Genomic DNA, 15,537 nt, shown 5'->3' on the forward strand with positions numbered 1-15,537 from the left:
CAGTGGCCTGAGAGAATCCAGGCCAACATTTGAGAATGTGTCATTGACAAGCTTGCCAGAGTGGCGAATCTGAGAATCACGGAAGATGCTCAACGAGTGTTTGTTGCACTGAATTAAACTGAGACCAGACAGTGACGCTGTGTCTTGAACAAGCTGTTCGTTGGCAGGTGGCAAGTCCCCGAGGCAAGACACCGCTTGTCTTCCAGGGACCAGAGGCTCCCAAGGGAGAATCTCGCATTACGTTCTTCATAAATGCATCCTCAGAGGACTGGACTCTGCACTCTCCAGAACTTTCCAGCAGGTCAGCAACTCCAGGCACTTGGTTGAGGAGGCTGGGGTAAACGCCTCCAGCGCAAGGAGAAAACGTCCCTTCCCAAGGTGAAGGGCCTGTGTGAGCCTGGCTTTACGTGTCTAATATAATGTACAGACTACTCAACTATTTCCCCATTGCCAAGGGAATAACAGCTTTACTATAAAAATTTTTGAAAGTTTTTGAAAATACAGAAGTAGCAGAAAGAAGAAAGAAACAACACCCAGGGACATATCACTTAAAGACAATCTGTATTTTAGAATTTCTTCCCAACCCTTTACGAATACTCCCCATCCACTTTCTGCGTTTACCATTAACTTCCTGGAAATTGTTGCTCATGGCTGCACACGGTTACCCTGTGACCCACTTAACCCTTGTTCTGTTGTTAGACACGTTCTTCTTCTAAGTGACGATGCCACGGCTATCTTTGTGCATAAAGCATTTTCCGTATTTGAAAGTATTTCTCAGAACAGGTTCCTGGAAGAGGAATCATCGTGCCAAAGGATGTCGAAATCTTTAGCTTTCTACGTCCAAACCACTCACCTGGGTTTCCCACTTTATATCTATGATTCAAGTCGTTATTTATACTGAGGTTCTTCAAAAAAACATTATAGTCCACTGTAGTGTCTTTATCAATGTCGTAGTGCTCTGCAAACCTGAAACAGAAAGGTTCTTTGCTAATCAGAAGTTAAGATACAGAGAATCTAAAATGAGGCAAGGTATCCTTCAACACTGGGGTTGGCATTCATTTTAAATGTGTTTCTAGTGAGAGCTGGAATTAAAAAGTGAACGGTAAGAACTGTTACCCTGAGATTCAAACACACAGATACTCGGAAGGGGATCACTCTACGTGGCCTACCGACACGTGTGTGAGGATTCGAATGCTACAGGTCCATCGGGACCATCTTCTCCCTTCTCTGGCAGGAGGAGGGGGCAGCCAGGACTCAAGATGCACTCAGACACCAAAAGCAGGTCCCACTTTCCTTTAATAATTCGGGGCAATGGGGGCACCTGGGTGGCTCAGCCGGTTGGGCGTCCAACTTTGGCTCAGGTCATGATCTCACAGTTTGTGAGTTCAGGCCCCACGTTGGGCTCTGTGCTGACAGCTCAGAGCCTGGAGCCTGCTTTGGATTCTTCTCCCTCTCTCTCTGCCCCTCCCCACTCATGCTCTGTCTCTTTCAGATATAAATACACATTAAAAACATTTTTATGAAAATAATAATAGGGGGCAATGGATCTGGACCATGAGTCAATTAGCAGAAAGCCACTATAACCAGAGAACTCCAGAGCTGGGTGCAGGGGAGAACATAGCGCTTCCTCTTGACCAAGCACAGGATTTCACAGAGACAAACGGAGGCACAGTTCACTGTGGTGGGCGGGGCGGGGAACCAAGGTCTCTCCCTGAAATATACTGAGATGCTGATTTTTATTTTTTTATATTTTTTTTAATGTTTTATTTATTTCTGAGAGAGGGAGAGAGACAGTGTGAGCAGAGGAGGGTCAGGGAGAGAGGGTGACAGAGAATCCGAAACAGGCTCCAGTCTCTGAGCTGTCAACACAGAGCCCGACACGGGGCTCGAACCCACGAACCATGCGGTCATGACCTGAGCTGAAGTTGGATGCTTAACTGACTGAGCCACCCAGGCCCCCCGCTGAGAGATGCTCTCTTTTAAAAAGTTCAGATAAATAGGATGTTTGGATGTTTTTTCTTCTCCAAATGAATCTTCTATTTATTATTCAAATCTGCCACTTGATAAATGGCTTCCTAGATGATTTCTGCATTATTACATTTATAAAAAATTGACAGTTTTTAAATGTTTGGTTATATTATCTCCATATGTGTTGGTTTCTATAATTATCTAATTTCATGCTGCTTTCTAAAAATTTAGCAATTATCACTTAAAGTATTTGTTATTTTGCTGTTTTCCCAATTTAACAAAGAGTAACGTCATGTATTCATTTCAACGCGTACCTTTTTCCTCCCCCACTTTGATGAATCTTGCCTATTGTTCTAATAAGAAAAACTATCTGAAGGCAGGATAGCTGCCGGAGGTTAACTCTGACACTCCCAGAGTAGCTGCGTCTTTCATCCACGCTCTCTGTCTTGTGGAAACACGGCTGTGGGCTCAGGGACCCGGAAGGCTGACCTACTGTGCTCCTGTCTGAGTTACTGTCCTCTAGAAAGCACTGGCTACTCTGCTGCTCCAGGAAAATGCCAGATGCTGATCAGTAGCTCATCACCAACTTCACTGTTTTCCTAGGAACTCTGGCATTCCTTCAGACTGGCATTTCCCTCCTAAGAGAATCCTGACCTTTCCTAACACCCAGCCCATCCGCATTCATAATCCCTGCCGCGTATTCGTCAAGGACAGACAGACGGAATCCCGTGGTAATATTCCTTACAGACAAAATCTCAAAAACGAAGTCTCAGCACTGCCCTGGCGTCCAGTTTCCCCAATGCTTTTCTTTTTTCTTTTTCTTTTTCTGTTTTTTTTTTTTGTTGTTGTTGTTTTTTTATAAGAACGAAGGCAGGGGAGACAGAATCATTCCTGACATGAAACAGCGGGGGACCATCTCCCCCGGGACCTGCACTCCGGGCAGCAGAGCGCCCGTGTCTGCACAGCCCTGCAGGCGAGTGGGTCACGCAGCAAGGCCAACTGCAGGGTCAAGGGAAGGAAACCAGTCGACCCATAAACCTCTGCGGCATCACCACCTACAACGGCCTTGGGCTCTGCTCCCTGTGCAGGTGGCGGGGTGGCCTCAAATGAGTCTGTTTGCTTTGTAAGCTGCTCGTTCATTATTTTACAGGGATCCAAATGCTTGGGCCTGCAGGGCTCCAGACGGTAGGGGGTGTCGGATGGGAAAGGAAAAGCAAGCCCAATGGGTCTCGGGGGTGGTCCGATCAAGTGCAAAATTGGCAAGGATCTTCTCTCTCGCCTCTTCTGCGCACACGCTGGACGGCATTCTGCAGCCTAGAGAGAACTGTCTTCCAGAGAGTAAAGCGCATTTCTGGAATCTTCACGACCGCAGTAGAGTCGCTGGGAAATCCACACCTACTATGTGCCAGGCGCATCACAGGCCCGCTTTGTACATGACGTCTTGGCGCCAGCCCCGCAAGGGGAGCTCCTTCCTCAGTCTCCACTTCTTTAAGGGGAAGCTGGGTCTCAGAGAGGCCCAGGACCTTCCCACGGCCCTAGAACCGGGGAGGGCGCAGCACAGACATGACCCCAAGCAGGGTCCGACTTCGAAGCCCTGGATGCTACCGCCGTACCAAGCGCCAGAGGCGGGTATTAAACAGAAGGCTGTTAGATAAAAGAAAGGAGTCAAAAATGCATTGTGTTTCCTGCTCAAAACCTAAAAAGGCCAAGTTAATACGGAAGCAGCTTCTCAAGGCAAGAGTATCTTCTTGAGCTTCTATAAGAAAAGCATTAAAGCAATTGAAGAAATGGTCTGCTTTTGATCCTCTGTGTTCCTGTTCTAAAGAAAAGCAATTCTATTATGTTAAGTTTCCCAAGCATATCGTGAAAACAGCACAGTTTTTGAGGCTTAGGGAAAAAAAAAATCTCAAATAAAAATTTGTGGAGTTCTTTATTATTCAATACTTACGAGATGGGGAAACAGACAGTAACATTTTTTATAGATTTACTAGGTTGGAGACTGCAGTGCCAAACACAAGGTTTATTGTGAAATAAAACACTGTTTTGTTTTTTGATTGCCTGTTTTAGAAGGGTGTTGCTTCTGTTCTATAATTGCGTGCACAAAATTATTTAATTTGTTTTGTTTGGATCTTACTCTGGACACTTTCCCAGTCGGAAAGATGTAAAAATTAAAACATCTATTATGTCCTTTTATATTCTGAGGTGGGTTATAAAGAGGAAAACAAGAAGAAAATATCCAAAAGACCAGGAAAGACCCATTTCTATAAAGTCTCCTTGCTTTTCAGACCCCGCGGCGCCCCTGCCACGGCCACATGCCCCTCCGCTTCCTTGCTACAGTGGCAGGTTCCTCTCCTCTGGACAGAAGCGACATGGCCTTTAGGACACGACACAAGCCGGCGCAGGCGCCACTGTCAGAGCGAGCTGTAACTGCAGCGTGATGGAAGGCTCTTCAGCGCGGAGGGAAATAATAAGCTTGGTGCTTCTGTTAACAGCCTGGGGGACGCCGAGCAAAGTGGGAAGAGGCGGGAAGAGGAAGAGAGCTTCTTGGCTGAGTCCCACAGAAATGAAGTTCAACGTGGGCCCCCTTCTAGTGGCTTCCATCCAAAGCCCAGGCAGCCATGGAAGCCAAGCGTCCGGCTTCTTCTAAATGATCTGGAGTTTATTGGAGGCTCAAAACAACAGCAACAACAAAGGCCCCCGCAGGCTTCCACACACTGCCCTCGAGTCAGGAGCCAGAGGCTGGGAGGCAGCTAAACATTCAATTATTCGCGGCTCCCCCTGCTGCGGGGCCTCCCTGCCCCCCACCCCAGCAACAAGGGTCCTCGGAGGAAAATTAAGTTTCTGTTGTGGTATCAGGATGGAGAGCCGATAGGGAGCACATCGACTGATGAATAAATCCTGGAATCTGTTCTTCTCTAACCCGGGGCTTTGAGTGAAAGTCAGCTGTGAGCGGGAAACGTGGGGGATGGCGGGCGTGGTGCCAACCAGGGAAGGCGAGACAACGGGCGATGGATCACGTAAATAATCGGGGTGTGTTCAGATCCACAGGCCCAATGACTGTCACCCTGGGGACGCTGGGAATTAGAACCGTTAGCTCTCGAGTGTGAGCATTTGCAGGGAGCATAATGGGCACAGGAGAAATGCCATGAGCGCATTTTCTCTTTTAAATCCCAGTCACGACGGAGACAGCAGGAGGGGACGGCGGGGGTGGGGGGGTGGTGAGGGGGTGCCAGGGCACCTGCCCCGTCCCGCTTTGGAACTGGGGTAAGTTCTGCGCAGTTTCTCACCACACCTTCGTTTACTCACTTTTTGTATTCATCGTCTTTCATCTTCAAACAGAAGGTCTCCAGAACTTTCCTCAGCTCATGGGGCTGGACCAGACCGGTCTTGTTAACATCAATGAGCTTGAAGGCTTTGATAACTGTTTTAATGTTCTCGAAAATCTGTGTAGAGAAAGTGATTTAGGAGAAGTCAAAAGACCCAGTGGTAAAAACCAAAATGGTCATAAAAATGCGAACGGTTTAAAATACTTCTTGTAAAATAAAATGTTTTCAAAGACACGCAGTTGTAGGTATGGCAAAGTGACATGTCTACTGGAAAAAGGCACACTTTGCATTTATTGAATGTTTGCAAAGCAATTTTCTCTGTAAATGGTCTTAGTAAGTTTCTAAGAAGTCTTTCTGATGTAAAGCAGTTAAGTCTCACTCACAATTCATTCCCTTTTAGAGCCACATGAAAAATCTCTTTTGTTAATTGATACTGAAAAACTATAGTTCAGGTAAGGCTGGACACATACAATCTTTTTCATAGCCATTTGCAAACTGTCTTTACTAGGCTCTGCAAAACGTGACTGTAGATTTCAAACCCTTTGAATTTTGACATTTTTTTTAACGTTCATTATTTTTGAGAGAGAGAGAGAGAGAGCCAACAGGGGAGGGGCCGAGAGAGAGGGAGACACAGAATTCAAAGCAGCTCCAGGTTCTGAGCTGTCAGCACAGAGTCCGATGTGGGGCTTGAAATCAAGAACTGCAAGATCATGACCTGAGCTAAAGTCAGACACTTAACCGACTGAGCCACACAGGTGCCCCAGCCTCTTAGAATTTTTTAAAAATATTCTAGAAAATCTGTATAGAGATCTTACCCAAATCCAGCAAATGCATATTTACTGGGCACACAGACGTGAAAGGCATTTGGAAGAGCCCTGTGGAGATGCGGAACACTAAGCTGTGTGCTTATCCCAAAGCTTCTTGTACGTAGAGGACAACATCTGCTGGGGCCCACACGTGGAGCCGTGTGATTGAATCCCCCCCACCTCACGGTGGGGGAAGTACCATACCCCATTTTGCTGGGACTCTAACGCAAGTCAACCCGTTAGCTGCACCACCCAAGGAGAAGAACAAGACATAAAATAAGTATCCGCCAAAGCCACCAGGCTTGTCTGGCTCTTGTTCCCATAGAGCTATGGGAACAAGAGCCAGACAACAGAGACAGTGTGGAGCTGGAGACCTTCACAGAGAGTTTCAGCTTGAGTCGTCCAGGAGGCTTCCTGGAGGAGGAGATATCTGAGCTGAGAGGGGTGCGTGGGGCACGGCGGGAAGGCATTCTGCATGGGGATGGGACTGTGGATGAAAGGTGATGACTGTCTGTCTCGTAGAGCCTTGGAAGTTCTGATTCTACTGTCCTGTACTAGGCCAAGTCCATGTCCAGCCCAGAGTTGGGTGATTAGTGCCCCTCAAGGAAGGGGTTTGGCAACAAGTCTAAGATGAGCAGGGTTTTTTCTCTTTTTATTAACATCTCCTACTTCCTCAACACTGCCTCGGACGGGACCCTGGTGGCCGTCTCCGGCGGTGGCCGCCCTCGTGCTCACACCTGGGAAGCCCCTGCTCCCTCTCCCCCCTCGCTTCTTGGACCCACGAATGCCAGGCCCTCCGAGCTGGGCTGTTGGCCCCTGACAGGCCAGCCCTGCCTCAAGGACCGCTCGTGGCTCCCCAGAGGCTACCTCTGACCCAGGTCTCTCAGCTCCTGGTCCTTCCCCCAGCCCGAGGTCACCGCTGCCTGCTCAGACTCCAGCCTGGAGTGCCCAGTGCCTGCCACTCTCCAGAACCGGGCCCCATGCTCCCTCCACCCCACCCCTCCTCCAGCTCCCTCCCTCGAGGGCAGGACCCCACAGCCTTCTCCCCCCTCCCAAAGGCCCCCACCTGCCACTCAGTCCTCCACACTCTTCCCCATCGCCCCCACCAGCCGGTCAGTCTCTGTAATCACCGCTGCACCTTTGATCCCCACCCCCGCCTCAGCCTTGGCCAGACCCCATCCCTGGCTACATCCAGCTCCCCGCCTATTCCAAACCCCTGACGGGGCTGCAGAGCGCAGCCCTCACCACTTACCCGGGGCCCCTCACCGAGGGCACTGTGTGATCCAACTCTCCCGTGTGATCACTCGCCACCCCCCACCCCTGCCAGACTCTGTCCACCTTCCCCCCCTCGTGCCTCCCTTCCCATCCCCTGTCCTTCCTCCCCCCTGAGAGCCTGGCCCCTAATTTATGCCGGAACACAGAAGGGGCTCGGAGACAACAGCCCCGCACTCTCCAGTGTCTAAGGTCCATCTGACTCCAAACCCACATGAGGGGCCTCCCCCGGGCCCCGTTCCGTGATGCTACCCACCGGACACTCGCGACCCCGTCCCCTACGCCACATTGCCCCACTCACATCTCCCCACCAACCCTGACCCGCCAGGCCCCACAGACCGGCCCCAGGCGGCCCTCTCACCTCGTCCCCCAACCTGTCCCCTGGCTCGCCGCCTTCTGGCCCCAGACTCCCTGCTCCCCCAGAGTTCCAGGCTCCTCCTGCCTTAAGGCATTTGCATTTGCTGTTCTTTCTGCCTGGAACATTCTTCCAGACACCCAGTGTCTCAGTCCCTCACTCTATCCGGATCGCAGCCCACATGTCACCTTGTCAGAAAGGCCTTCCTGACCGCGAGTGTAAGTCAGGGCCCCACCCCCAATACATGGATCCTCATCTCCAGAGGACTTTCTCACCAGCTGATTTTTTTTAAAATTTTATTTACTTTTGAGAGAGTGTGTGAGCAGGGGAGGGGCCGAGAGGGGGCGGGGGGACAGAGGATCTGAAGCAGGCTCTGCGCTGACAGCACAGAGCCCGATTTGGAGCTCGAACCCCCAAACCGTGAGATCATGACCTGAGCTGAAGTCGGACGCTCAACCCACTGAGCCACCCAGGTGCCCCCCCGCAGCTGATTTAATGTTCATCTTTACTGTCTGTTTCTCCTTCCAGAATGTCAGCTTCCCAGAGCAGGGCTCAGAGCTTCGGCTCCAAGGTCCGGCTCAAGAAGCATCTGAGTGAATGAATGAACGAATCTGTGTTCTCTTTCTCCTGCTTGGGAAAAGCCATGCTCCAAGGAGGCTTTGTTATCTGTCTGCAAATACCTCCTCGGGGCCAGCCCTGAATGTCAGAATGACTTCATCTACTATGGATGTGATAATGATCATAAAAATATGATAACTGCACAACTATTAAATGAATGTCCGCTCGGTGCAAAGCCCTGTGCTACATCTCGTACACATCTCCCACTTGTAGCAGCTAGAGAACACCAGTGAAAACCATCTTCATATCCCAAACTGGGAACACCCAGCGAGGAAGGGCAGGAACCGCATCCACCGCGGTGAGGCCAGCTCGCGCACCTGCACCCTCAGCCTCACCACTCCGTTTAGAAGGACGGGGCCCCAGCCACAGACTGCACTTGCTCCCTGGTCAGACAGAAGCCTCGGCACCTCGTCCGCCGCCAAATTCTCGGTTCACCGCTTCTGGGAAGACAGAGGACATGAGGCGATGCGCTTTTGTAAACCCCCGAAGCAGCCCATATGGGTCTCCAGCGTGGAAAGCCAGGAAGCAGCCAGTCTGGCACAGAACGCACACCCACCAGAGGTATGTCTCCAAGTTTCTTATCATTTGTCAGACTGAAGTTTGGCAGGATCTGAATTGAGCTGCAGATGGCGAGGCTTATCAAAGGCAGCGAAGTTAGGGCCATGGTGTATGAGATTTGTCCCGCGCGTGATACGAAGGAAGAAAAGAGTATCAGGGAACAAGGCTGGGGGCACCACTGTGACCGTGCCCATGGCCCACACCGTCTCCCTGCTCCCTTGAAAAGCAGGGCGGGGGGAGGGAGGCAGGAGAGGGGAAGGTAGAGACAGAAAAAGAGGGGGGCGTGGGCAGCATCTAGCTCCTTTCTAGGCCAGCTAGACGTGGGCCATTTTGGTATAACTGGGACACGACTGTATTAAGAGCCACTAGCTCTAGCCTCCTGCTTACACCCCATGCCAGCTCCAAATCCCACAATCTCGCCCCCTCCCACAGTCCCTGGGCTCCAGCCACAACGAACTACTCAAATTCCCAAGCCCGGCAGGCTCTCTGGTAGGCGCCGGAATGTCCTCACCAGGCCTGCGAAGCCCTAGTCAATCCAACTCCACTACCTCTCGATCCCACCCCTCCCACCCTCCTCTACTCTCTCTGCCCCATCAGCCTGGCCTCCTTGTTTGCTCGGGCCCCCCATACCAAGCACGCCCATCCTTCAAGGCTTTTGTACATCTAGTCTCTTCCTGAAGCTCCCTCCTGCCCTTCATCCGGGTCTGTCACAGCCCCCTGCCCCTCGGAGGCCCTCCTAGGTGGCCACACAAAAGCCTGCGTCCCCATCCCTTTCGGACCTCTCACTTCCTTTATCTCGTAGCATTTATCTACACCCGGGCCACTTCGATATTTTCTTTCTGTAGCTGTTTATTGTCTTCCTTCCTCCACTGAGGTCTAACTCCACGGAGGACTGGGTTTTGTCTGCTGCTGTGCCCTCAGGGCTTAGGACAGCGCCCCGGACAGCGTGGGTGTGCAGAAGCATTTGCAGAGTGAGTTGTCACACTGCGGCCGCTGCCCCCGGCTCTTCCCTGGCGCTGCCCGTTCCTTCAGGGCGGGATCCTGCTGGCTTTCCTACTTCCACTCCCACGCCACCACTGGGCCCCTAGCTTTGACCTTGTCATCTGGGTGTATTCCTGCCTGAAACGGGCACCCAGCTCCCTGTCTGGCCTCTGCTCTCTGCAATCCCCACTGCTCTGAGGGAGGTGTGCTCCAGAGCCCAAGGAGGGGCGCGGAACATGGCACACGATTCGCAGAAGGATAAGAGAGCCCTTTGCTTCCTCCCTCCAAACCCGGCAAGTTTCCCAGAAAAGAAAACGTGGCCTTGCCCTCCTGCCTGCCCACAGCTGCGCCTGGAAAGGGGTGCTCAGCTGGTCTGGCGTCCCTGACTCCAGAGCCCCGGCTCCCTTTCCTGTATTCCGGGCATGGCAAACTCTTGCCTACCAACTATTTTTGTGCGCCTGCAAGCTAGGAATGGTTTTCACATTTTGCAAGGGTTGATTAAAAAAAAAAATCACAGGAGGGCTATGTTGCGACATGTGAAAGGTGAATTTCACATCTCCGTGTCCATAAGCAAATTTTATCCGTGCCCGGCTGTGCTCGCTCATTTGCACGTTGCCCCTGGCCGCGTCCGCCTCCAAGCAGGGGCAGAGGTGAGTAGTTGGGCAGAACACCTGGCCCAGCAATACTTCCTGTCATTACAGAACAAGTTCACGAGCCCTGTCGCATTCTCACCCACACACACCCACATACTTCTCTCTGAGGTTGGGGGACTTTATGTGCACAAAGACAGGAGAAGCCCTGAGGATTTAAAAGAAAACCAGAGCAGTAGCTACTTATGGCTTTAAAAACTTGGGAGCCATAGGGCACCTGGATGGCTCAGTCAATTAAGCGTCCGGTTCTTGATTTCAGCTCAAGTCATGATCTCATGGTCGTGGATCAAGCCTCGTGTCAGACTCTACACTGAGCATGGAACCTGCTTGGGACTCTCTCTCTCTCCCTCTCTCTCTGCCGCTTCCCTATTTGTGCTCTCTCTCTCCCTCCCTCTCTTTCTCGCTCTCAAAAATAAATAAACCTTTAAGATGATGATGATGATGATGATGATAAAGACTTGGAAGCCAGGAAATGGGTCTGCAACTATGGAAAAGGGCTCAACGTCTTCTCTTCCCAACCATCTTCCCCATCCCCTGCACCAGACTAGTCCCGGCCCACCCCAGGCAGCCTGGGCCCAGATAGGAGCTGCTACCCACAGCTCTCTGAGCCCCACACCAGGCTGTGTGCTGGCCAGCACAGACACAGACCCTCTACCCTCCCCAGCTAATGCTGGCCGGCAGCCTCCCCCTGCACCCTGGGCCCCGCACCTCCCTTCCCCATCCCTTACCCCCAGTGCACCCGGCACCCCGTGCAGTATCATAGCCTCCAGAGCAGGGCAGTATGCGGCCCTCTCCATGTCCTTGGAGCCCCAAGCTGGGAAGACGGCCAAGAGCAAGAGGGATGAGGGGTGGTGAACCACAGTGAGGACAGGCTAAAAAGCCTAGATTCTTCCGTCTGGATGGCAGGGCTGGGGAAAAGCAGGCTAGAAAGCATTCAGTTCTGCAGTGTGGCTGCACAGACCAGGACTTGGGCACCTAACGTCCCCAGGGAAGAAGGGAAGTCCTGTTTCACACAGGAGTGAGGTGAGAGGAGGAAGTGATTACTGAAGGGGGGAAGGGGCATGGGGAGAACAATAGAAGCAAAATTAAAATATTCAAAAACAGATTTAGATGAATTTATGGAGGGCAGACTCATAAGTGTTACTACAAGAAGTAGAAAACATCTAACCTTTAAGAGTAAGGCGGGGAGCTGGGGGGAGAGAACCCCCCCCCCAGGCACGGTGGTGAACGAGAACCACAGCAACTGCTCCGGGCTGCAGCAGTGCGGCCCCGCCCCCACCGCAAGCCCAGGGTTCCAACGCTTTCCTCCCTCCCTCTCCACAAGGGACCTCCAGGCAATGCAGCGCCCCAGACACAGGCGCTGAAGGAAGACCTCAAATCCCAGCTCTGCACTATTTTCCAAGTAGCCTTGAAACAGCAACCTGACCACTAAACTTCAGTTTCCTCATCTGTGAAGTGGGCATGAATAGAGGCACTGTATCAGTGTGTGGCTGAGATGAAATGAGCAGAACATATTCAATAAACACTGATGGGATGGGAAATGTGGATTGGGACTAAAGGCTGAGGACGGAGTCCCAAGTAACCAAATAACCACACGCCGAGTCAAAAAATACTGAGTAGCTGAAGCAGCACTACTCCCTTGCACCCCAGCCAACTCCTCCAACCCTTTCACCGCCCCCCACTGTCCAGCCCACGGTAGCAGGAGCTTGAGAAGGTGTAAGGTCTTCTTCAGGAGGCAAGGGTCCAGGACCAAGAATAGAACCTGGATCAATGAATATTTGTTGAATGGGAGAATGTATATACATATGATGGATGGATAGACAGATAAATGAATGGACGGATGGATGGATGATGGATGGATAGATGGATGAATGGATGGATAAATGGATGGATGGATGGATGGATGGATGGGGTGACTGCAGCATTTATGAGGGGAAAGAAGCATTAGTAAGCCAAGGAAATCCTTGTACAGATAGGACAATTACAAGAGGGGTACGTAGGGATCTCATTTCCCAGTGGACTCAGTGCTCTCCTGTACATCTGGGGTAAGGAACAGAGAACGGGGCAGAGACAGCAGATGGGAGGGGCCGATCAGAGCAGCCTGCAAGCCTACTGTTGGTATGGACAGAACACATAAAGTTTTCCATGGGTTAAGTGGAGACTAAGAAAGGCAGAAGGCTTGAATTGTCCCACTCTCAGGGGCTACTCCTCAGGCGAGAGGACCCATGCCCCTGAGGGTGCGCAGCGGGCCACCAGGAGTAGAGCCGAGGACGTCCAGAGGACGTTAAGCCAGAACCGAACCCCTGCATCAGGGAACCGCATAGTTTGAAGGCCCCACAGCACAGTCCTAATAAGCCCCCGTGTGCCCTGTAAGAGAGGAGGCTTTAATGCTGCCCACCAAGGGCACCAGGACACCAGTGCAGAGAAAGACATGCTCCCTTTCCTGGCCCTCATCACGGACCCCAACAATCACGGGGTGGGGAAAGGGAGGGAGAGAAGCACCAGAGAATAAGCAGCTGGTACAGCCCTCAAGAAGCAGGAAGGGGAGGAGGCAGCCAGCTGAGCTGGGTCAGAGCTCAAGGTTTAAACTGGACTAGCCCGTGCGAGATCGTGCGTAAGTAAGTGTGGCCAGAGAGCCAGGAGGCGTGCCTAAGATCCGCATAAGGGACAAAAAGGCAGATCTGCTAGCGGCTGCTTAAGAACAGTGAGAAGCAGGAATCAAGCTGCTTCATATTTGTACCCCACTGAGTTCAGATGGTTCAATAAGCTGCTAACAGTGGCTGTGATTCGTGCTCTGTGGTTCTTTGTTGAAAATTCTTTTTATGGCACTTTGAGCTCCAGAAAGGAAAGCTGTGAACCCAAATAAATATGACCACCCAGACGTTAAAGGAGGTGAGAAAAGGCCTAATGTTTCCTCCCAGAAGCCCAGAAGCCCCAGTCAACCTGCAAAATCAGCCTTCTGTAGGCCCGGCTCCGATGGGGCCCCTCCCGGAGGAAGGCTGGAGCACAACCCCAAGAGGAAATTAACAGAAAGAGTCCACGGTGGATCTCACTGGCTCCCGTTGATCTGTGCTCTGTTCGGTTCCTCCCCCCGAACCACCCTTCCTCGCCCGGTTTCTAGCAGAAGGGGGTCAGCGCAGCACCCTCCCCGCCTGCCTGGGGACGGAGCCCCAAGGGGAGGGGGCTTATAGCGGCTTCCATGTCTTGGCTCTGCCACCAAAATGGAAGGGTTCAGCATCCACGGCTGTCAGTCTGGCACCTTCCTGTCACCCACGACTACATTCATTTTAAATTTAAGGAGTAAAATTTTTTAAACGAACCCTGCAAAAGGATTTTTCGTACAATAAACACATCAACGCTCATTTTCCTTATTATTCTACTTTTGGCTATTTCGTATAAAATCTTTAATTAAAGTTTTTCTTTGAAATTGTCATTATCAGCCCAGAAGAAAGAAAGAGGGGAAAAAAAGAACAACACAGCTGTGCAGATACGAGGCGCTATTCAGGACTAAATGAACTGGAACGGAATAAGTAGCTTGACTGTTATGTTCTTACTTTTGGCTCTGTATTCTCGATAGCACAGTCTAGCTTGTCACTTTATATCAATTCCATCTGTTTACACTCTGCAGAGTATTGGCTTCCTACCGTGAACATTTCCTATTTACCAGCTGGTAGAGATGAGCCAAACCAGATAGGAAAAAATTAGACTACATTCAGAACCCCATAAACGCAAACTTTCCATTTGGGGACATGTGGGAGGAGCAGGGGCCGGGCATTGCTCACCTTTAACAAAGGCGTCGCCTCCGTGCCCAGGGCTGCCGCTGCCTCTCACTGCTCTGGCGCTCGCCCCCACGGGCCCAGGACGATGCGTTTACTTACTGAACGCAGGCAAATCCTGCCTTTTCCACAAAACTGAACACGCCTCCACAAAAAGACGGCTGAATGAGATCCACGGGAACAGAGAAGAGGGAGCTGAAAAAAGAGCTATTGCAGCCTAAGAGTCAGAGTCGCTGCAGCAGAGCAAAAATCCAAAAACCTGGCTTTGGGTTTCCTTGCGGCCAAGGTTAAGAGGGAAACTTGGCGCTACACACACCACAGGCCATGTAAACCTCCCACCTTTAATTTTCGTTTGCGGAAGGTTTACCCGCAACACACAAAGACGTCTAATAAGAGGTTTTAGCTACCACGGAACTTCTGACACAGCTATGAAAATAAGCCCTGGGTCTAAATGACAAGGGCTTTTAAAAGGTGCCCCATCTAGGGCCGCCTGGGTGGGGCAGTCAGTTAAGTGACCGACTCATGATCTCTGCTCAGGTCGTTATCTCAAAGTTTGTGAGTTCAAGACCCGCGTGGGGCTCTGTGCTGATGGTGCAGAGCCTGCTTGGGATTCTCCTCTCTCTCTCCTCTCTGTCCCTCCCCTGCTTGAACACACTCTCTCTCCCCCCACCTCCTCTCTCAAAATAAACTTAAAAAAATCTTTTAAACTATATATATTTTTTTAAAAGGTGCCAAATCTAGAAAACTACACCACATCTCATGTCCTGCTCTGTCGGCACACAGAAACCCCATCTGAGGCCCACCTCGACAGCCCGTCTCCCCTGCCCCATGCCGCATTCCCCGGTTACTCCAATCGCTGGGAACCTCCCCTACAGAGCTGTTTCTTCATTCAGTAAATGTTTCCTGAGGTCACCTAAGTGCCAGGATCAGCCCAAGGCACTAAAGTTCCAACAGTGAGCTAGACAGAGAAGGCACCTGCTCCCCAGGGAACATAGATCTCAGTGATCAACATGTAAACAAACAAAAATCTCAGAATGTCCTAAGCATTAGGGGGAATATGGAATTTTAGATAGGCTGGCAAAAAAAAAAAAAAAACCTCTCTGGGGGCGCCTGGGTGGCTCAGTCGGTTAAGCATCCAACTTCAGTTAAGGTCATGATCTCACGGTCTGTGGGTTCGAGCCCTGTGTTGGGCTCTGTGCTGACAGCTCAGAGCCTGGAGCCTGCTTC

The 15,537-nt window shown here is 51.2% G+C and overlaps 1 protein-coding gene across 6 annotated transcripts in view; it reads right to left on the reverse strand.

The window, feature by feature from the left end:
• The window catches only part of EFCAB6 (EF-hand calcium binding domain 6), a 239,900-nt gene that overhangs the window by 167,271 nt on the left and 57,092 nt on the right, over nt 1-15,537 (reverse strand). For 5 of the 6 annotated variants that reach the window (XM_039236383.1, XM_039236388.1, XM_039236406.1 and 2 more), the window contains 2 exons: nt 5,275-5,411; nt 854-966 (listed from right to left, as the gene is read on the reverse strand). In XM_039236383.1, coding sequence (XP_039092314.1) covers nt 854-966; nt 5,275-5,411 — 250 coding nt within the window. Of the gene's footprint in view, nt 1-853; nt 967-5,274; nt 5,412-14,316; nt 14,518-15,537 lie in introns of all 6 variants that reach the window. The other variant, XM_039236395.1, reaches the window with a different exon arrangement.

The sequence above is a fragment of the Hyaena hyaena genome, unplaced genomic scaffold (genome assembly GCF_003009895.1).
Source record: "Hyaena hyaena isolate Hyena2069 unplaced genomic scaffold, ASM300989v1 scaffold_4, whole genome shotgun sequence".
Classification (NCBI taxonomy): Eukaryota; Metazoa; Chordata; class Mammalia; order Carnivora; family Hyaenidae; genus Hyaena; species Hyaena hyaena.